Source organism: Zonotrichia albicollis, chromosome Z (assembly GCF_047830755.1).
Source record: "Zonotrichia albicollis isolate bZonAlb1 chromosome Z, bZonAlb1.hap1, whole genome shotgun sequence".
NCBI classification, from domain to species: Eukaryota; Metazoa; Chordata; class Aves; order Passeriformes; family Passerellidae; genus Zonotrichia; species Zonotrichia albicollis.
The window spans coordinates 65,538,502-65,560,324 of NC_133860.1; the positions used below are offsets into that span (position 1 = coordinate 65,538,502).

At 44.6% G+C, this 21,823-nt stretch overlaps 1 protein-coding gene across 9 annotated transcripts in view; it reads left to right on the plus strand.

Annotated features, from left to right (window-relative positions):
* Positions 1-21,823, plus strand: part of TDRD7 (tudor domain containing 7) — a 47,196-nt gene that overhangs the window by 11,330 nt on the left and 14,043 nt on the right. For 7 of the 9 annotated variants that reach the window (XM_074532623.1, XM_074532624.1, XM_026796790.2 and 4 more), the window contains 5 exons: positions 1,270-1,411; positions 2,493-2,709; positions 7,749-7,834; positions 8,989-9,206; positions 14,271-14,345. In XM_074532623.1, the coding sequence (XP_074388724.1) occupies positions 1,270-1,411; positions 2,493-2,709; positions 7,749-7,834; positions 8,989-9,206; positions 14,271-14,345 (738 nt within the window). The remainder of the gene's footprint in view (positions 1-1,269; positions 1,412-2,492; positions 2,710-7,748; positions 7,835-8,988; positions 9,207-14,270; positions 14,346-21,823) is intronic. The other 2 variants (XM_074532628.1, XM_026796794.2) reach the window with 2 other exon arrangements.

The following is a 21,823-nucleotide window of genomic DNA, read 5'->3' on the forward strand; positions in this document are numbered from 1 at the left end:
AGAAGGAGAGGCCCTCCTGGCAGTGGCTCTGTGCTGAGCCAGCCCAGCAAAGGTGCTGGGTTTGCCAAAGAGGAGGGGGAAGAATGAGCTGGAGAGCACTGCTGGAGGGCTTGCCTGGCTTCTAGTGTCATCATCCATTGCCCTTGTTTTCCTGGGCTGTGTGGGTCACCCTAGAACAAGAAGAGAGATCCCTGGGCCAAGCTGTTGCTGCTTAGCAATCTCTTTCTTTGGTTGTTTTTCTGCTTTGATTGTCCTGTCTTAATTGTGAGAAAAGATCCTTTTTGAAGCTGCTGTTTGGTAAATTTCAGAGATGCTGGTGAAATCCCTGAGTTTCTCTTGCCCTGCTGCTGTGCAAAATGGTCATCTCTGAGGTTCCTTGGGGGCCATGGCTAGCAAGGTAGCAGTGCTGACCCCACGGCACTGTTGAGAAAGGGGCCCTTTTACAACCTCTACCACCACCACAGAACATGACTGCGACCCCAGACTTACATTTTAATTTAGTGCTTTTGTGGTACTGCCTGTGTACTTATGGAGTCCTGGAGGAGTACTCACCCAGCTGCCTTTGCAGAAGTTGAATGGCCCAAAAGTTTGGGCTTTCATCTTCTTTTCAGGCAAAGTGCATGCTAGGCACATGGTTTGGTGTCTTGCCAAGGCAAAGGTCCTGTATCTGTCCATGGGATGGCCTGGGGTGATTGGGTGTTGAGGCAAGAGGCCATGAAGTTGAGCAGGGAGATACCTATGGGCTTGTTCAAGGCTGGGCTGTTGTTGGGGGCCAGCCCAGTGCCTGTGAATGGTGCAGCCAGGACAGTTGTGCAATTTTTTCAGTAAGTGGGGCAAATGCAACCCTGCTCCACAGGGTATACGTGGTGCCAGAGTCTCTAGTGAGCCTTGCCAGAAAGAATAAGGACAGGCTGCAGCCCCATGGCTTCCCAGAGTTATAAAGCAAGATGGTGGGCCTGTGGGATGAGAGTTAAAAACCAGGCTGTTTCTCAGAGGGGCCCAACCTAATGTGGAAAGATGATGCAGAGGCTCTGGCTGTGTGGTTTGCTGATTTCTGAGTTTCACTGAGATTTCTTCTGAGGTTTCACAAAAGGAGAGTGAGATCTCCAAGATCTGTGTCTGCTGCTGAAGCCTTTCCTGAACTGCCTGCTGGCCTGCATGATTCAACAGTTACAGGCTTGGAAAGGGATACAAATGATTCTGAGGGCTGTGGATGAGCATGGGTCTCATTGACTGCTTTTTCCCCTGTCCTCTTCCTGCTCCAACAAGGTAATTTGCCATGCTGTTAGTTGCAATGAAACTGTACGAGTTGCTCAACTGGTGGCCCGACAGAGGAGTTCCAAGAAGAAAACAGTCCGGCAGGTGAACTGTCAGATGAGGCTGAAGAACACATCACCAGTCAGTTTATCAGGTAAGCCATAGGCAGCTCTAGAGGGCCTGCCTTTATGAAAGAACTGTGCAGCTGCTGCACAAAAGTCTTGGCTATGAGGGTGTGTCACCTACGGCCACAAGTTACAGGGTCCAAGTGGAGAGTTCTTGGGAGGATGAGTGTTCTTGACAAGGATACTTATATCTGAAAGCTGTGATCTGAGAGAAAGCCCTTTTCAGGTGTGTATGCAAGATGTGAATGATCTTGGAAAACAAAGTCCTTGTAGGATGCTTAACTTCACTTTCATGTGCTCCTGCTTCTGTGAGGAGCACAACTGAGATGCAGGCAAGAAATGTGGCAATGAGCCTGCATGTTCTTTAAGGCTGGCCTTGGCCTGTTGTGAAGTGGGAGAACCATTCCCTCACAGTGAGAAGGAGTCCCTGTAGCTGTGGCTGTTTCAGCAGCTCCTGTTGCTGATGCCAGTGCCACAAAAGTTTTGATGCCCATTTTCGGCTCTTTTTATCTCTTACCTTTTGCATTAGCTCCTGTAGCAGTGTTTTCCTAAAGTATGGGTCAGGTTTTCCTCACTGCTGTGCTGTTGTGACTGTCGGTGGAATTGATTCCAGGATTAAGCCCAGGCAGGACCTGTTTGCTTGCAGGTTGGCATCTTGGAACAACAGTGGTTCTTCTAGTTTGTGTGTGCTCCCCTGTTGTCTGTAATGAAGTGTTTGCTGCTTCTTGCTTTTCCACAAGGATGCCAGTTGGGAAGCTGAACTAGTGGTTCATATCACAGTTAAATGACAGGGATTATAAAGGCAGGTTGATCACTGTCTTGCACATCAATCCCCTTGGAAGTGTTTGAAACCTCCAACACTGATGTGGCAAATCCAGCATATAAACAGCAAAGTGACCAAGAGCTTGTTTATCCCAGTGTGGCCTGAATGCTGGTGTGTTCCTCTGTGGGTGTAACTTGGTCACCTCTGCTGTGTGGTGGGAGTTCAGGTGCCCACAAACCAGAGTAGAGAAGGAACCCTTTGGGTGGCAGTACAGGAGGTGCCTGGGGAGGTGGAGGTAGACTGCGTGAGAAGAGTGCTACTCATGGTTGCATCTGCAAACTCTTTAGGAAAGCCCAAAGGAACTTTGCGGCAGCCCCGGTCCTTGAACGTGCCAGAAGAAGGCAGTTCTAAGAGGCCTGTTCCTCGCCTGCCCCGAGGCAGAGAAGTGGCATGTGGAGGTGTGAAACCTGTGGTGGAGAGTGCCCGATCTGCCTTACCTTCAGCTGCTGGGAGTGGACCACCTAAAGAAATCCCCATGCAGAGGCATGTCACTGTGGTAAACAGGTCAGTGTGTGTGTGTGTGTGTGTGTGCGTGCGCGCACAAGGGGAAAATGAAGTGTGATGGACACTTGGATGCAGCCATGCAAGCAGTGTCCTTTGAGAGCCAGTGGGGATCCAGGCCCCTGCCCTTGCAGCAGGTGAAGTCTGAATATGGGATGGTACCCAGGAAGGAGACAGATGATGTTTTGCCTTTTTGGGTGCTGCTATAGCTAGCCTGTGCTCTTGGCCTGTTCCCATGTTTTGGAGAAATGTGGCCAAAGATGTCACAGCAAGGGAGTGTGGAGCTGTTGCCTGGGCCCAGGAGGGAGCTATTGTGGCCTGTGTGACAGAAAGGAGGAGGAGCAGATTTGTGTGCAGGGGTAGGTGATGTGTGTGTTGAGGGTGATGGTTGTGCAGGTGGCTGTTCTTTCTCTCTTGCCTGACTCTGTGTTGCAGCGTCAGTGTTTGTGCCCCTTCTCGGCGTGCTGGGAGCCAGGAGCTGGCTGGCCGTGTTTGGGTGAGCTGAGCTGAGGGCTGGAGCTGCAGTTCTGCTGGGCCAGCGCTACATGCTGCTTTTCAGCCCCGTTTGAGCCTCTCTAATCCTGGGGGTTTAGTCAGCTGCTGCCCCATCATTTCTTTCTGTGTTGTTTTTGGCCGCCCTGGGCCGTCAGCTGACGGTGGTGGGAAAGTGTTTGCTGTTGCCCATTGTGGCTGTGCTAAATCCTCCGGAGCTGTGATTGTGGCAGTAATCCTCTGCAGGGGGAGGGCTCCAGCCCGGGCTGGGTTGGAAGTCAGCCTGGCGTTGAATGGAAATGCAGTGGCGTGCCACTTGCACGGTGGCGTATCTGTGGAGTGGCCCAGAGCAGCACAACAGCTTAATCCTGCTGTGGTTCCTGCTCTTTCTGGAAGATCTGCAGAAAGCAGGCATGTCCTGCCTCACCCGCCTGCATGAGTTCCATTGTGCCATCCGTGGTCTGTTGTGCAGAGAAGGACCAAGCTATCCTGCTGTGACTCAGAAAGGAGTAGGAGCATCTGTGCTTGGGCCTTCCCTTTTCAGTGTGTGCAGATGAGTTGCATATTTTTAAGTGGCACTTCTCTAAAAGGCAGAGGCACTTTGCCTCAGGCAAAGCAAAAAGAGCACTTAAAGTTTTCTCCAAATTAGTTACTATAAAATACAGGAAGTATTTTATAACATTTCAAGATTTGTAATGTGTGAAATAAAATTAGGTAGATGTCACCCCTCTTCTAGCTATTCCTAATGTAGTCTGCTACATCTTGTGTTATCTTTATTCATCTCTGGCAATCTCTCCTGAACTCCTTTTAGGTAAGTTTTCTGCCTTTCTTTCTGTTGTCTCTTTCTGCCCTGTGCTGTAGGAGAAGCTACAAGCAAAGTCTGCTTTGGCCCATCTGTTTTTGGAGGAGGAGACATCTTGTGCTTTTGTAAGGAGTCCAAATGCTATCCTGTTAGCTTGGGTACATAGTGAAGGGAGAGTTCAGGGAGATGCGATTCATATTCCATGTGAATACAAGGTTGTGTGTGACTGGATTAATTTGTTAATTTGTTTCAACTTGGCCAGTTTGAGGCAGGGCTGGCAAGATCCATGTGTCCTTGCTGCTGGGGACATTTTGTACCTCCTATACCATTGTAGTTGCTTGTAATGTGGGAATTGCAGGAGGGAAGGCTTCTTTGAGCCAGGAGGTCCTGACTTCAAAAAACAGTGTGCAGTGAGTGGAGTTTTGAACAGCATCCCCAAAAATCCTGGGCTGACAGCAGCCTCATAGTTATCTGGCACAAGCTTGAGGACACTATTCCAGCAGGGGTGTCAACACTTGCCTATGAGAGTGACTGAGCCTTCACAGCTCAGGTTGGCTGAGACAAGTCCTGAGGGTGACAGACTCTTTGCCCCACTTCCCAGTTTGGAGTGAGCTGTTATCTGTGTGCAGTTTTTGCCTTTCTGTTACCCACCCTGCCCCTCCATATACCCACATGGTGGGAAAGGACACCCATGCTCTTATGGTTGTACATAAGGGTCTCTGTTCTTTTCTGTTGAACATCTGTACTGCTATGGCAGACGTGTGTTCCTTGCCTTGACACAATGTCTGCCAGCAACAGACTTTGAATGCTGACAGGTATTGGTGCTCCACCCAGTATCATGCAGTGAAGCTCCTCAATGAGACTGGAAATGGTGGGTTTTTTGTGACTGCCAAAGTCTATGTCCCACCTCTGTAGTGCTTTGTGATATTTTTTTCAGAGATTTTTATGACCACAGCTTCAGGGGCTTTCCCCTGTGTAGCATTTGGTGGAAGGGGAACAGGTTGGTTGTCTTCCCGGTTCTGTCACATTCACATGACAACACAGAAAAACTGAAGGTGGTTGTCCAAGGCTTTCTTGCAGATGCTGGTGCAGGATCTGAGGCTTGTCTTTAGAGCAGCAATCTCTGAAGTTATCCTGACTATGTTGCTGTGGACCCTGAGAATCAGGGAGAGACCTTGTCGGTTAACTGCAGAGATCCTTGAGGCTGGAAGGCAGCAGCTGTGGACCCTGAGAATCAGGGAGAGACCTTGTCGGTTAACTGCAGAGATCCTTGAGGCTGGAAGGCAGCAGCATGGATGAAAACAGGTTTGGGTGCTTGGTGACATCCTTGTTTGAAGCAGCAGGAGCCATTTGCTGCTGGCCACTACCTGGCCTTGCTGCTTAGATAGCACTGTCCAAGCACCAGAGGGCAGATTGGGGTGGCATGGGCCTCACCAAGATGAGGCACTTGTCAGGGAAGGACATTGCTCCCCTTCGTTGTGAGGCAGTGAGACGTGACTAGCTGCTCAGCTGGAGCTACGCATGGGGACTTGGCAGGGCTGCATGGCTGCTCAGGCATTTGTGAAGGGCCAGGCTGCTGATGTGGCTAGGGGGCCTTGTGCTGGGAGCAGGCTTCCAGCAGCTGAGGAGCATGAGGCCTTGCAAGTAGCTGAGTTGTCCATAAGTGCAAACTGTAGGGAAGCATGTTGGCCCTGGCACTGTCTGGCCATACCCCATCTCACTGTGGAGACATAGGACCATCATGATCTGTGGGAGCAAGCAGCACATCACACAATTCTTGTCTGATTGCAGCACTCAGATCTGGTGATGGCTGTGCTCAAAGCCCATGTCAGCTTGGAAAGCTGGATGACAGTTTTGTTGTGGGAAACTGTTGAACCACAACAGAAAGCACAGGAAGACCCTACATAAAGTCTCTTAATACTGAGAGGATCCCAAATCCAATTAGCTTTTACATGTAGCAGAAGGGAATCATCCCTGCTGTGTTACAGGTTTCTTTCCAGGGCGTTCACATGGCATGGCTTGAGCAGGGAATATCTGCCCTCTTTCTCACTGGAACTTGCCTGCAGTTCTGGCTGGCCTACCCTGCAGTCACATCACTTGTGTCACCTGATGTGGGGCTTAAGGTGCTACAAGTATGTATGGCACAGAGGACTAGAACACAGCTATGGATTCCTGTTGGCAGGCAGAGGTAGCAGGACAGTCTCCACTACCCATGGGGCTATTTCACAGGATTGTTTTGCTTTCTGCCGAGCAAAGATGGTAGTCTCTTTTGAGTGTGCTTCCATTTAGAGGGCTTTTTTAGCTTGAGTATTTGTTCAGCTTAGAGTTGTCCGTACTGGTAGGTGCATGTACAAAGAAGAGGGATCCTGAATTTCTTGTAGCATCTGCATGGGCAGCCACAGCTTTTAAGAAGAGACTGCTGCTACTTAGTGTGGGCATCTGGGGTGTGTCCAGAATGTAGAGGGCTTTTCTGTAGCGCAGATGAGTGTTGTAAGAGGCTTTTCAGATACCCAGCAAGTGTCAGGTGTGAGTGGAAGTTTTGATTTTGTGCGGGTGGCTGTGCTTTTGTACTTTCCGAGTTTCATAAATGTGCTTGTAGTTGATCTGCTGCTTCCAGCACTTCTGGGCATGATTCCTGTTGTGTAAATTGCTGAGCTGGGCAGTGCCTCTCCTCATAGCTAGTGCTGTGGGACATGACTCAGAACAGAAGTATGGTCTTTGGTACAAGTGATATCGCGTAGCTGATGGAGGAACAATGGTTTCATCTAACAGGGACAGCATAAAAGCAGGGGAGACAAATTAATGTTAAATCTTTTAACATGCTTCTCAGAAGAGACACAAATGTGGGAGGTCTCTTTCTGATTCATGAATATGCTCTGATTACAAGTTAATGTGATGACATATAGGGCTTCTTGGTCTTGACTTCCTGTTGCAACTAGCCGCAGCATCATTCTGGAACGACTGTCCTACCTTCTCAGAGTCCAGGTGAAGCTGTGAAAATCACCCTTGGTGTTTCTGCAGCTGGTGAGGTTTATGGCTTGCTCCACTGTTATCTCTGAATTCCAGAACTGGCCCTGGGCAGAGATCTTCTGCAAAGCCTGCCCAGTGGTTGTGCAGGGTCTGCTCTGATCAGGAGGTGCCTGGTTCAGAGCAACCTGCTGTGCTATGGTGGAGATGTTGCCTAGTCTTTGATTTCCCTTCTCCAACTCTTGTTCCCTTTTGCTTGCAGTGTATGTAATTATTCCACAGTTGATTTTTTTTTTCCAGGTCTTTGTGAGCTGCACAGTGCTGTGCCCTCTTCAGTGTCAGGAGCTCATTTTAGTGTCTGTATTCCCAAGTAGAGTCTGTATTCTTCCTCTGAAGAACACCTGCAAGCACAACATTTGTGTGCTTTCAGTGGGAGAGATCTTCAGAGGAGAATCTCTTAAACAATGTAACCAACAGCATCCACAAAAAGACCTAGAATGCCTATGTGTTCCTAGATACTTTCCCTTTGTTAATGTCTTTTTACTGTGTTTTGTTTCTCACAATAATGAGAAAAATTAATAAACTACCCTTTGATCTGTCCTGTTACTGCTGATCAGGTTGTCTTCCTGACGAGGACGTTGTGACTACTACTGCAGGAGGCCTTCTAGGAGTGTAAGGAATGTGTGGAATGCATTTTATTTTATGTACAAGTCTTAGAAGCAAATGGAATGATATTTAGAGAAAGAAGAGTGATTCTAAGCAATTTTCTTTCCAATTTTAGATCTGAGAAGAGGCTGACTGTCCCACCACGATTTCAAAAGGAGTTGCAAGTTCACCTGTCCAGAAGCTCTTCCACAGAGTCAAATGGTATGCCCATTGAGAAATTATTTGTTTACTGCTCAGAGAGGGTGTCGTCTTAAAAAAAACCCCATCTTATTAGTTGTTTTGAATGAAGATGGGCTTGGATGAGGAATCAAGTTCTGTGAGTGAACCTTTTCACTGTTATTTCATTGTGCTGAGGAAATGTGCGTTTGCTTGTCTGCCTCTCAGTCTTCTAGGAAAAACATTGGGCAGTAAGTGTCAAAGCAAATCACAAAGCCAGTGTGAGGAGTTTGGAAATGGGAGGAGTAGGCTTAATTTCACCAGTGGGTTAGGAATCTGGTATAAGGATGAAATCCTGTCTTTCAGGACTAAGCAGCATTACTAATGTATCTGTCCAGCAAATACTCTTCTGCTTGCATGGCTCAACAGTTGTGCAGCTGATAGGCTTGCAAAATGATGGTTTCTTTCTTTGAGACTTGTCAGCCTGATTTGTGAAGCTTCAGGTCTGGTAGCAAATAGAGCCCACCAAAGGGAGAAGAGCAGTAGAGGTGAGGCAGCAGGTAAGCTAGTGGTGTGAACCTCCCCCTGGAATAATGAGTACCTGATGAGTTTCAATGTATGAAACTGCCCAGAGCAGCTGAGCAGTTGTCACTTCCCTTGCTCCACTGGAGGGCTTCCTTGGATGCCGTAGCACAGAAAAGCTGCCTATTGTTTGGAGACTTTTCCTCAGGATATATCTTGGAATGAAAGGCAGATCATTGGTCTGATTTGTACACCCATCTAAATATAGAAGAACATTCTTGGTTGTCATGCTGTATCTTTCTGGTGTTTGTACTCATAAAGAAATTATCCTGTGCCCCTCTTGGGGTACCATCTTAGTGCAGTGTCTTAGCTGCAGTGGGGCTGGCAGTTCTGTATTCTCTTCCAGAATTCCTTCAGAAGTAACATGTAGCAACATCATATGAAAATAACTACAGTGATTGAAAACTCATTTTAGGTAGTTACTTAATATCTGAGATTTCCATAGTTCTTTGCCATAGGAAGTCACTGAACCAGCCATGCTGGGTGAGAGAGCCATGTTTTAAAGTTGGTGCTATGCTGGCAGATCCCATGTTTAGTTTTAAGTACGGAGGTAATGAGCTGTCTTTCTGTTTGTAGGGCTGTGTTTACTTCAAGGCTGTATTTTTTTTTTTTAACAGATAGCTTGAATACATCCACTGCAGAGGCACATACTGTTGCCCCTGGCTCTTCTGCTGCTGATGTCCATGAACTTCAAAGTCGCATTAAGGAGCTGCTGAGCAAGTACAGCAGTGGTGTCAGACTGTCAAAGATGCCTCAGATATATCGGGAAATGTACTGGGAGGACCTGAGCACAGAAGTGCTCTATCAGCTTGAGAACTGGCCTCATGTGTGCACAGTAAGTATTGAGCCCTTTTTATGGAAGATGCCAGTATTCTGTAGACTTCCGAATGTTCATTTGCCAAATGTTATTTTATGTGCACCTGCATTTTCCTTCGTGCTCTGTAGCAGTGACAGAAAACCCCCACATCCCTTGAAACCCCCACAATGCGCTTTGAAACCCCAGAAAATCACAGTTGGCTGGACTAGTGTTTGAACAAGGAAGGTCAGACTGCATGGTGTTGTGGAGCAAGTGCTTGAGGTTGCTGCCTTGCAACCTTTAACTGACCCCAGTACTGATGACTCAAATAGCTGATGACAGGTGATGTCCATGCCATGTTTGTTGTTCTCGGTTTGGGTTTTCTCCCCAATTGCATTTTATGCTTTTCCTTGTTGGTGGGTTTACGTCCTCTTAAAGCTACAAGCTACCAACAACCTTTGTGAACAGTCTGAGGTCTAACTGTATTTATCTTTCTATAGACTTTTCCAAAGGTCTTTCTCACATCTTAAGAGTGAGGAAACAGCAAGGAATTTTGCTGTTTAGGTTAGGTTTATGATACAATAATAGATTAAATTGAAGGGTGGTAATGCTGGGGGGAGAGATTACAGCTAAGCCCCTTTCTGCCCTCCTTTTGATGCCTGTTACCCCTTGATTACTGAGGGTGTCATTGCGTCTCTTATTAGGAGCTGATGTCTGGCTGAGTGTCCGCTTAGAGGTCTGACATAAGTTTCATCACCACAGGGTGGAGGGGCTTCAACTGCTATACTTCTGTCTCCTCTTCTGCATATACGGGTCATTTATGGTGTCATGCAACTTTGCATCAAGTCTTTATTTAGCTTTACTTTAACAGGCCAGTGTTAAATGGCCAGTCAGCAAAGACTTTTCATTACCTTGGTATTTGTCAAACTGTGGCACAGAAGAGTATTGAAGTAATAAGAATTATTTGTCTTCTTGAAGTACATTTTTTGTATGTCCTAAGTATTTTCTTTTGTAAAAGCATTAAATACAAAATAAAGAATTAAAAGAAAATAACTGAGTTGAACAACTGCTTTTCAGGAATAACACCATTTGTGTACATGTATGGTATTCTCAGATATATAAAATGTGTTTGTAACACCTTACTACAAACACTGGAAATGTATGCAGTCAGAAGCAATTTGTTTTGATGGTTGATGATTGGTTCCTGTGTTATCTACAGGGCAAGCTGTTATGTCTTGAATTGCTTAGTTCATGCAGCAAATTTTAGTCTTTTTTGTAGCTAATGTTCCAGTCAGTCCTGTTCATCCAGTATCTTTGTTCTGTGTTCATTATCCATTTGCTTACTATCTATTGGGTCTATCTCTTTCTTTCTAGCATGCAAATAAAGTCATTGAAGCATAAATCAGCACTGATTAAATCCATGGAAACATTGTAATACAATGGGCACAGTACAACAGCAGTCAGAACTATCGAGTTATCTTGGCACAATCAGTCTTTTTGTAGAGAACTTAATGAGCTTCTAAAGCCCGTCTCAGTTTACTGACTTACAAAATTGTAATTATGGCTCAGGCATGGAGAAGTTTGAATTGGGACTTCTTATATGAAAGCTACAGAACTTCTCTTAAGTATCATCTGTTCCTGATTTAAACATATTGTTTGCAGGTGTACAAGTTTGTAGAACCTTTGAAATGCAGAAGAAAGACTGTACTCTCCAGTGAAAGTAAAGATATCTGATACCTGAATTATTTCTGGCATGTTGGTTTCTTACACAGGTAGTGTCTGCCAGGCTCAAAAACATGCTTGGTGTTTCTTTTGTTATCTTCTTAAAGAAGAACATATTCCTTTTTTACTCATTCAGATCAGTGTAACATACTTACAAACCAGCAGACAACAAACCTAATACGCTTTTAGTGTCTCCAAGCTTTTAATCTGTGTGTTGGAGAGTATCACTTCTGAATAACTTTGCATCTCCAAATCTTCTGTTGGAAAGGTAGGAATTTTATCTAGAAGATGGTAATTTCCATGTTTTTACAACTATGGATAATGGATATTTTCCCTATGTACTGAGTTCAGGTCTCCAAGTATTGCTGTAAATTGCAGGTTGATGATCTTGTTTTCAGTCTTCACCGTTCAGGCAGGAGGTATTGAGGCTGACTTTGTCTCCATTTGTCTGTTACCTCTCCTCTTTAGGTCGACTTTGTTGAGCATCTTACTTGTAGCAACATACTTTGCACAGCTAAGTGCAAAAGTACAAAGTTACCAGGTAGTGGCTAGCAGTCACAGATTGTGGCCCAGCCTTCATGAGCAGTGGGGCTGACAATAAATATGCTCAGAAGTCTTTGTTGTCTAGACAGACCTCAGCCAGGAGAAGAATCTGCTTCAACAGCTCTGGCAAATCCACAGTGTTACTGAATTGTTTGCTTTCACCTCCAGCACTTGTGCTTTGCAAAATGTGATGACTGGTAGTGACCCTCCCACCTTCACCTTTTTTTTATCAGATTTTTTTACCTTTCTGTTTGATTAATTACTTTGCCATGTGTCTTTGAGCAGCTAGTGATCCCTATTTTAGACTTGCAACTCCTGTCTCATTTCTATCTTTCTATATATTTTTGTCACAAGTTCTTTCTCACAACTTAGCTGTTTTTTTGCAATTCTGAGTCAAAGTTATATAGTTTTACTGTGTTGAAGCTCAGCCTTGCAACCTTGGGATGCAGGCAGCTGAACCACTGAGGTATGTAACCTCCTCATACCATGTTTCTGGCCTGTAAAATTTCATTGTAATCTTGGCCATGGACAGAAAGGACTCTCCCTACATTAAAAAAAAAAAAAAAAAGTGGGTTTTTTTTCTGTGTGGACTTTGAAGCTTGGGGAAAGGGATCTTGGCATTTATAGTAGCTTCATGCAAATGTTGACTCAGTATGGAAAAATGCAAGTGATAAGTATTTGCAAAATAAATAGGAGTGTTTCAGTTGGAAGGAATCTTATCAGTGATCATCTAGTCCAGTTGCCTGACCACTTCAGGAATGACCAAAAGTTAAAACTTGTTGTTAGGGGCATTATCCAAATATCTTTTGAGCACTTGTCAGGCTGAGGGTGTCAGCCAAAAAGCCAGTTCCAGTGTTTGCCACATTCTTGTTAAAGAAATGCTTCCTGAACCTCCCCTGACAGAGTCCTCTGCCTAGGAGGCTTTAGTTCCTAGTTGTCCCACTGAGTACTTGTGACCAGAACTTATTTCCTACAAACTTCACACTTTTCCCAAATTTGATTGTCACAGCAGTACAGTGTTCACAGTAGATGTCTGGGGAGGTGCAATCTCCAGTAAGAACAAGATACGAACCCAGAGATTTCTCCTGAGTGCCTGTTGGTAGCAGACACTACAACAATGCTCCCTGGAAGCCAGGGTCTCACCCACAACATCACTAACGGTAAGGGCTGTGCAGTCAAACCTCCCCTTTTCATACAGTGCAACTCCTCCACATTGCCTGCCCTGCCCATCCCTCCTGGACTGCCTGCAGCCCTCCATCCCAGCATGCCAGGTGTGGCACTTGTTCCACTAAGTCTTGCTGACACCAAAGAAATCATAGCTCTGGGAACTAACCAGTGCTTGGTGTTTATCCTGTTTGTTTCTCATACTTTGTGTGTTGGTGTTCAACAGGTATTTCAGATGTGCTCCAAGATCAAGTCCAACTCTCGACCAAACACCCATTGTCAACCGTAGCATTGGTTGTCAGTTCAGTCATTTATTGACTGCCTCTAGGGATGGTGACTTGACTGCCTCCCTTGGAAGTCTGTGCACTGCCTGACCCCTTTTTAAGTGGAGAAATGCCTCTTAATCTCCACCTGAACCCCTCCACCCTAAAAATTCTAAGGATTTTTATTTATTTTTAAAAGAAAACCTTGAAAGAAAGGAGAAACTCCTTTGTTCCTGTTATGTCTTTATACATATAATAAAATGCTAGACCCAGTCAGTTCTTTTTTTCCACTGAAAACTTCCTTCAATTTTAATGGGTACAATGGCATTTTTAACTGAGGTTAGCATTAATATTTTAGTAGAGTTGGAATTGTCTGTGTGCCCTGTCACTACTTTGCTGAGGAAAAAAAGTTGTTGTCCCCATTTATCCACATTCACTGCTGTGCTCATGCTGTGTACTGGCATGCACATTTAGGGAGAGGCTGAAGGTTTTGGGACACATTTTTGTGCTGGTAATAAGCAGCAGAGTCTGTGTCCTCTTGTCCTGTCACTGGTTAACTGGGAGAAGAGATGGACCCCACCTGGCTACAGCCTCCTCAGAGGGAGTTGCAGAGAGTGATAAAGTCACCCCTGAGTCTTCCTCAGGCTGAGCAACCCCAGCTGTTTCAGCCAGTCCTCATAGGAATTACTCTCTCCATAGGAATTACCCTCTCCAGCTCCAACCCTTCACCTGCTCCTTTGCCCTTCTCTGACCTTGCTCCAGCATCTGAATGTGTTTCTTGTTCATGAGGGGCCCAGAACTGGACGCACAGCTTGACGTGTGGCCTCACCAGTGTTGAATACAGAGGGACTGCCCTGGTCCTGCTGGCCACGCTGTTGCTGATACAGGGCAGGATGCCACTGGCTTTCTTGTCCACCAGGTGCTGTTGACCAGCATCCCCCTTTTCTGCTGGGCAGCTTTCCAGGCATTCTGCCCAGCCTGTAGCACTGCACAGGGTTGTTGTGACCCAAGGGCAGGACCTGACACTTGGCCTTATTGAACCTTACACCTTTGCCCTTGGCCCATCAATCCAGCCTGTCCAGATCCCTCTGCAGAGCCTTCCTGCCCTCCGGCAGGTCGACACTTCTACCCAATGTAGTGTCACCTGTGAACCTAGTGAGATGCACTCATCTCCCTCACCAAAACCATAAATAAAAGTATTAAGCAGGACTGGCCCCAGCACAGACCCCTGAGGAACACCACTGGTGACCAGCCCCCAGCTGGATGTGACACCGTTCACCTCCACTCCCTGGGCCTGGCTGTGCAGCCAGTTTCTAACCCAGCAAAGAGTGCTCCTGTCCAAGCTGTAGGCTGCTAGCTTTTCCAGGAAAATGTTGTGGGAGATTGTCTCAAAGACTTTTCTCAATTCTAGGTAGACAGCATCCACAGCCTTTCCCTCACCCTCTGGGGACATCACCTGGTCGTGAAAGGACATCAGGTTGGTCAGGTGAGACCTGCCTTTCCCCAAACCCATGCTGTCTGGGTTAGATCCCACTTGGTTGTCTGGCATGTACTATATGATCACACTCAAGATGATCTGTTCCGTAGCCTTTGCCAGCACCAAGGTCAGGCTGACAGGCCTGTAGTTCTCCACATCTTCCTTCTAACCCTTCTTGTGGATGGGCATCACATTAGCCAAACTCCAGTCATCAGCCTCCTCAGTTATTCAGTACTGATGCTAAATGGTGGAGAGCAGCTTGGCAAGTGCTTCTTCCAGGTCCCTTAGTACTCTCAGGTGAATCCTATCCTGTTCCATAGAGTTGCAAGTGTCTGAGTGGCACAGCGGGTCACTTAACAGCCAAAAATAATTTCATCCATCAGGACAGATGGATCCTGTCAGACCCTGTCATACCTTGTGCCTCAGAAGTTCTTCCATGGTTATAAAACCCAAAGTTTTGGTGAAAACACCAATCCTAGAGCCAATATTTTGGTAGAATGAATAACAAGCAGACACCTTTTAATTGACAGAATGTAGGGATGTATGCATATTGATTTGATTCTGGAGTTTTCTTGTGGTAATGACTGCCTTAGACTTTCTGCTTGTTTTCTGAAGGAATTGGTAGAAAAATAACACTACCATTCTGAATTTTGAAATTCCCCTTGTGCTGGAAGAGATATATTTGCTTTTCCGCAGTTCTAGAACAAAGATGTTCCTTTCCTTAAAATACTCTACTGGCTCTAGCTACATACCTGCTTAACTATTACTTGTCAGAGGACAGTTTTTTGTCTCTAATCTGTCATTCCTCAGTCAGGTTTCTTACTGCTTTTTAATAAACATTAAGCTAAACAATATGTAACATGTGAATATATTCTTTAGTGACCTTAAGTCACTATAGTGACCTTTAGTGACTGTATTGGCTGATGCTGTGTGAAAAGACTCCTCAGAGTGGAGACCATTTTCCTGGTTGTTTACTGTGAGGAGGAGGCTTTACAGGGTAAAGCAGGGCTTAGTTTTCTTCACTTAATCTCTTGGATATCTGGTAAGGTGTTGGACAGGTCCCACAGTCTGTTTCTGTTAGTCTTGAAAATACATCACTGGAAAAAAATTGGAGGAATTAAGGGGGAAATTAGCATTTTTTTCCACTGTTTTGGTGGTATTTTGTTTGGTTTGTTGTTTGGTTTTTTGTTTGATTTTTTTTTTTTTTTGCAATAGTCACTACAAGTTTATCACCACAGAAAGGTAGAGAATTTTTTAGATAAGAATGTGACCTGCATGAGACAACAATGAGATGTTGCTTAATTGACAGGTAGGAGGTTTTATTTTATCTTTTTTTAGCTGTATTTGGTTCTCAGATTCATATTTTACATTTATCCATATTGGGACTTTTTGCAGAAGATGAAACTGAAGGCTTGATAGAATGCCAGGATTAGATGGTAAACAAATTGGGAGACTGAGACTGTTGTTTTTCTGAATCCTGGGCAGTACACCATGTCTTAACAAAATAGGTACTACATACTAATGCGTCAGGCAGCTGAGCTTTTATTGTAACATTTTATAGTAACAGTGGTTACAGTAGGTAAGAAAAGAGGTAAACATACCTAAGCAGGTATGCTCAGAAAAGAGAAGGATTGCCACAGTAGAGAGTTGTATTCCTTGAGAAATTTTAGTTTTATCAGGTCTTCACTCTCAGAGAAGGAATTTCTATACCACAGTTAAGCTATGTGAAGCAAAAGTGATCTTTCTAAACAGAAAAACAAACTTGAAACTCTAATGTACTTTGCACATGGAGGAGGTAATGGAGCAGGCTATCGCATCTGGTAGTGCGTATCAACAAAAGCTTAGTTTTATGCAAACCCTAAAAGTTGTTTCCAATATATGATCTCTTGAATTACAATAACTTTCTTTTGCCACCCTCACTGAAGAAATTGGTGTTTAGACACAGAGCCAGCAGCCACTTAAAATGGAATTCAGAGGACACAAGACATGTTATACCTAAAGTGTAATTAGATGTGCTGTATGTACTCAGCACAGAGCAGAATACAGTTGGTGTCAGCCTCACTGGGAGGATGATGTCCTGGAATGTGTGGAAATGACCTGGTTGAGGACAGAAGGTCCAGAATCACTTTGCTGTCGAAACATAGTGCTAGAACAGGCTGCAAATCAATATAGCTGTAACTCAGGCCTGGTGATGAGTGGTTGGACAATGCTATGAGCCACCAAATGGAGTCAGACTCCATTTTGACAGCATCTTTTCTTACTCCTGCAACCTGTGCGTCTCTGGTGTTCTGACCTTGTAGGAGAACTTCAATGCATTATGAGGTAAAGGGTATTACAGCCAAAAAGAACTGCTGACAGAGTTGTCTGCTGATCGTCAGTGCTGGCATAAAGATGAGGAATAGGGGCAGCCCTCAACAGTATGGAATTTTTAGATTGGCTCAGCTGTCTTATTGCATCACACTTTCCTCTGTAATTGTGTATTTGCAGAAGCCAATCTTGTAAGTACAAGAAAGGGGAGAACAAGTGTCTTCACTGTGATGTGCAGGGTAATGGAGTGGGAGGGCAAAGAGGATGGGCAGAAGGGGGCAATCTAAAGGCACTCTTGAACTTTGTAGAGCTTACCATCCCAGCTCTGAGCATGAGCTGAACCTGAACAGAGGGACAATAGGGATTCTTTAGTTTAACAACAAAAGAAAGTAGAAATATATACCTAGTATGATTTGCATTCTAACATTTCAGGTAAGTACAGAAGAAATGACTACCAGAGACAGAATCATAGAATCACTGAGGTGGGTCGGGACCTCATTTGATTACCTAATGCAACCTCCATGCTCATGCAGGGTCACCTGCAGTCTGTCCAGGTCTGTATCCAGTCAGGTTTTTAACAGTGGACATGCTGCAGCTTTTTTGTCCAGCATATTCCAGTCTGTTTCAGCTTCCCAGTTAACATGACGCTTGGCTAAAAACAAGTGTTTTGATGAGTTCTTTTGTTGTTTAGGGTAAGAAAATAGATATCATAGCTTCCCATGCAAAATAATTAATTGTATATCAGACTAGAAGCTGCAAAAGCTGGAGTGGATTCCAAGGATTATGTGTAACTGGATGATGTAAGAAGCTTCCAGATCTTTGTAAGGGAAAGCTCCTTTCTGAGTGATGCCACCATATGCAGTGGGGATCTTCAGCCTTTCAAGAACACTGACCAAGTGTCTTTTTTTCCCCAGATTTGGTTTCTCTGGACACGTACCCAGCAGTTCAGTTACTGCTTTCAGAAGCAGCTACTTGGAACAGGGAGGAGTTGAATGCTAATGTTGAAGCAGCATCTCACCATTGCCTGGGGAGACCTGTACTGTAAAGGGATGGGCAAAACCAGTGGGACCTGAAGTTGTGGTGGCTGCCAGTGACAGAGAAGTGCTGTCAGCCAATGTGTAGATGTCAGGTAGTGCTGATCAAGGCCAGAAATACTTTCCTCGCTGCTTTCAGCTCCAACTTTCTAGGAGTTTAACTTCATGTATTGTGAGGAAAGTCAGGTAGATGAGAGCTGCCTTCACACTGAAGTGTTTGTCTAAGGTGCCTGTCACTAAAATGTTTCTGTGTACAGTCTCTGGTTTGTATGCTGTGGTGGTTGAGCTTCCATGTTGCATATTTAAATCAGATCTGAAAAACTCCTGCACCCCATTTCCAAAGAATTCTTCTCAATGAATCAGAGTAATAGTTCTGATTTGTATTTTAGAGCCGTCTTTGAGAACCTGTTGGATACAAAAACCATAGAGCTAGACTTCTGATGAGACTCTGTCACTGACATTAAATGCAAACTTCCTTTGCGGGTTTTCTTTTCTTACCTTGCGGGACAATAGCAGAAAATACCTGCATATGCTAGTTTGAATGTAACGTTGAAATTGAACAACATCTACTCTGACTAGAAACTCTCATTTCAAGGACATGTTTTCTCCAGTTCCTTCTTGGAAACATCCTGTTGATGCTCCAGGAGGTTACCAATATATAACTATCACTGTACACACAATTAATTGAGGCTGGCATTGCAAAGTGGATACTTTCTTTAGTTTCTGTATGTTGGTCAGTGGTTTTTCTAAATGTTGTCAAGCATATTTATGCAAAGATTTTGTCCTGCCAATACAGGAGCATGTCTGCTTTTGTCCTTGCTATATGTGTATGTCAAAACAAGGGGACTTGCTCTTTTGCATTTCATTCAGTTGCAGTGTCAGTATTTATCTTGGGAGTATTTTTTTATTTGAAGTTTTATTATTTGAGTCTTCAGATTTCAGTTTTTAAGAGCTGCCTCTGTTATTCAAGCCCAGGAAAAAAATATTATTCTCCTGTGTAGAACGGCTTCACTCTCTGTTGCCCTGATGATTCTTTCTGCCAGCTGTTGCCTCTGTTTTGTGCTGTGTAGTGGAGAGATGATAAGGGGCAAGGTCACAGAATCACAGAATATTCTGAATTGTAAGGGATCATTATCCCACAAGGATCATTAAATACAAGTCTTAGCCCAGTACAAGGCATCCCCAAGAATCACACCATGTGCCCGAGAGTGTTGTCTAAGTGCTTTTTGAGCTCTGTCAGGGATACTGCTCTGAGCACTTCCCTGGGGAGCCTGTTCTAGTGGTCAAACCATCCTCTGGCTGAAAAAGATTTTTCCTGATATCCAACCTAAACCTCCCCTGACACAACTTCAGACCATTCGCTCTGGTCCTGTGACTGTCACCAGAGTGAAGAGATCAGTGCCTGCTGCTCCTCTTCCCCTTCCTTCAAGGAAGTTGTAATTGCAACTCAGTTTCTTCTTCTCCAGGATGAACAGACCAAATTACCTCAGCCACTCCTCATATGGCCTTCACCTGAGGCCTTTTCTACCTTCATTGTCCTCGTTTGGATGCTCTCTAGCAGCTCAATGCCTTTTTTCCATTGTGGCACCCAGAACTGCCCTCAGCACTGGAGGTGAGGCTGCCCCAGAGCAGAGCAGAGCAGGACAATCCCTCCCTTGCCTGGCTGTGATGCTGTGCCTGATGCACCCCAGCACACGGGTGGCCCTTCTGGCTGCCAGGGCACTGCTGGCTCATGTTCAACTTGACATGAACCAGGACCCCCAGCTTCCATTCCATGGAGCTGCGCTCCAGTCTCTTGTTCCCCAGTCTGTACACACTTCCTGGGTTGTCCCATCCCAAGTGCACAAACCAGCACTTCCCCTTGTTGAACTTCATACTGTTGGTGGTTGCCCAGCCCTCTAATTATCATGGTCAGTCTGCAAGGCCTTCCTGCCTCTGAGGGAGTCAACAGCTCCTCCCAGTTTTTTATCTTCTGTGAACTTGCTTAGTACTCCTTCCCAGGGTTACTAAGTATCCAGGTCATTTGTGAAGCTGTTGAGGAGCTCAGGGCTGAGATGGAGCCCTGTGGAACCCCACCAAGACAGGTCACCAGTCTGATGTCACCCCATTCACTGACCCATGAGCCAGTTGCTTACCCATCATGTGATGTGTTCACCCCAGTTGTGCTGGATGTTTTGTCCAGAAGGACACTGTGAGAACCCATATGGAAAGCTTTACTGGAACCGAAAAGGTTATATCCACTGGATCAGCTAGATGGGTTATCTGTCTTGTCATAAAATGAAATTAAGCCTGACAAGCAGGAGTTTATCCTCATGAACCTGTGCTGGCTGTGACAAATGACTACGCTGTCTTTCAGGTGTTTCTCAGTACCTCCCAGTATAATAATGTGCTTGCAGAGCTGTGGTGTCAGCCATACTAATGGGGAGTACCTTGAAGGTAAATCTGTAAGCTCTACAGGAAACTTGGTTGAGACATTTGTGCTTAAGAAAGGGTGTCTGTTTTGAAGTGCTGCTCACAAGTGGAGCCATTTGCTTGTTATGAGAAGTTTTTGTGGCCTTGAAGGTGATGTGATTCCTGGAGATGTCCTGTGCAGGGCCAGGATTTGGACTCGGTGATTCTTGTGGGTTTCTTCTGATTCAGAATATTCTATGATTCTGTGATTCTAGTGATGTCAGCCTGTGCTTATTTATACTGAAGTAATCTGAAACAATTTACTGAAAATAGCATTTTACTGTCTGTCAATGGTTTGTGCAGTTAGGATGTACAGCCTCTTCAAAACTGAACTTCAGTGTCTAGAAAACCCCAGAGCTATTATTGGAGTTAAGAGGCTTAAAGATCTCTGAGGATCTTCTCTCCTCAGTCTGCTGCTGGTCTACTGTGTAAGGGTTTATAGTCCTGTCAGCAAAAATTTATTCAGCTGTGTTGCAGCTCTATTTAAAGAGCACTAGCCAAGAGAAGGGATACGTAAAGGTAGACCTTTGCATCCAGCTTCTTCCAGGATGAACTGCCTTATAGTCCAACACAGCATTCTCAAACAAATTGTTGTCTTGATAATGTTAAGTATTTTCTGGATCTAAAGGTTTTCCTTGGCTGGTCATGTAAATGAATTCCTCAGCCTTGTCCTTGAACACATGGGACATCCTTATCAATTCCTCTCCATCTAGGATATGATTATCTGACAAAATGGCATGCTCTGATTTTTTTGTCTGTGTGACTTGATATACTTAGGTCTCCTGACCATGTATCAAAGCCTTTGCAAGGCTTTGCTAAGTTTTTTGTTTGGTGCTATTTTTAACTGAACTCCTTTCTTCTCCTGAGGTGCAAGGGGCACTGTAAGATTCCTCATATCAAAGGGTACAAATATAGGTGCTCTCTGTCAGGAATCATTGAAGGCATCTCGATCCTTCTAGGTTTTACTGCCAGACATGTTTATTGTCTCTTATATTAAGCTGACTAGCAGAGATGCCCAAGAACTTTGCTTTCTTATGCCTTATTCTTGCAGAAAATATTTCTATTTTGGTTTTTCACTGATAGAGAATAATTTAGGCATGCTACCAAGAATGTGTGAGGGTTCTCTAACATGGTTAATTTTTTTTTTTTTATATCTATGAAAATTATTTTCTTTGTGTCATGCTGGTGCTCATGGAAGTTGGCCAAGGCCCCTTCCCAATAACCTTTTCACAGATTGTTTTGGTGCCAGCCTAGACAGTGTAATGCAGAGCAAGTGTAGAGAAATACACTTATATAGTTCATTTCCTGACTCTTAATTCAGACCATGTGGCAATTTGGGCTAAGTGTGATGTGATATACATGGGACAAAGTACATTATTCTAGACACAGCAAAGGCCATTTGATTATTTTTCAGTGATAATTGTAACTCAGTATTTGTTTCTTGCTAATTTTGTCTTGATAATGAGTGATATGTGTTATTCTTTTTCTGTAAGAAAATACCTGGAGTTTTGTTCATTATGCTTTGATTGTATGTTGCTAGGACAGAGTTGCGAATATTTAGTTGGGCAAGGTTTATAAAGTTCTGATGGGTGTGGACAAAAATAGGGTGGAGGTGAATGCTACCCCTGAGTAGTAGCAAGTAATTCAGCTGCTCCATGTTTTTTCATTGATGTGCTTTTGAAAATTACTTTGATT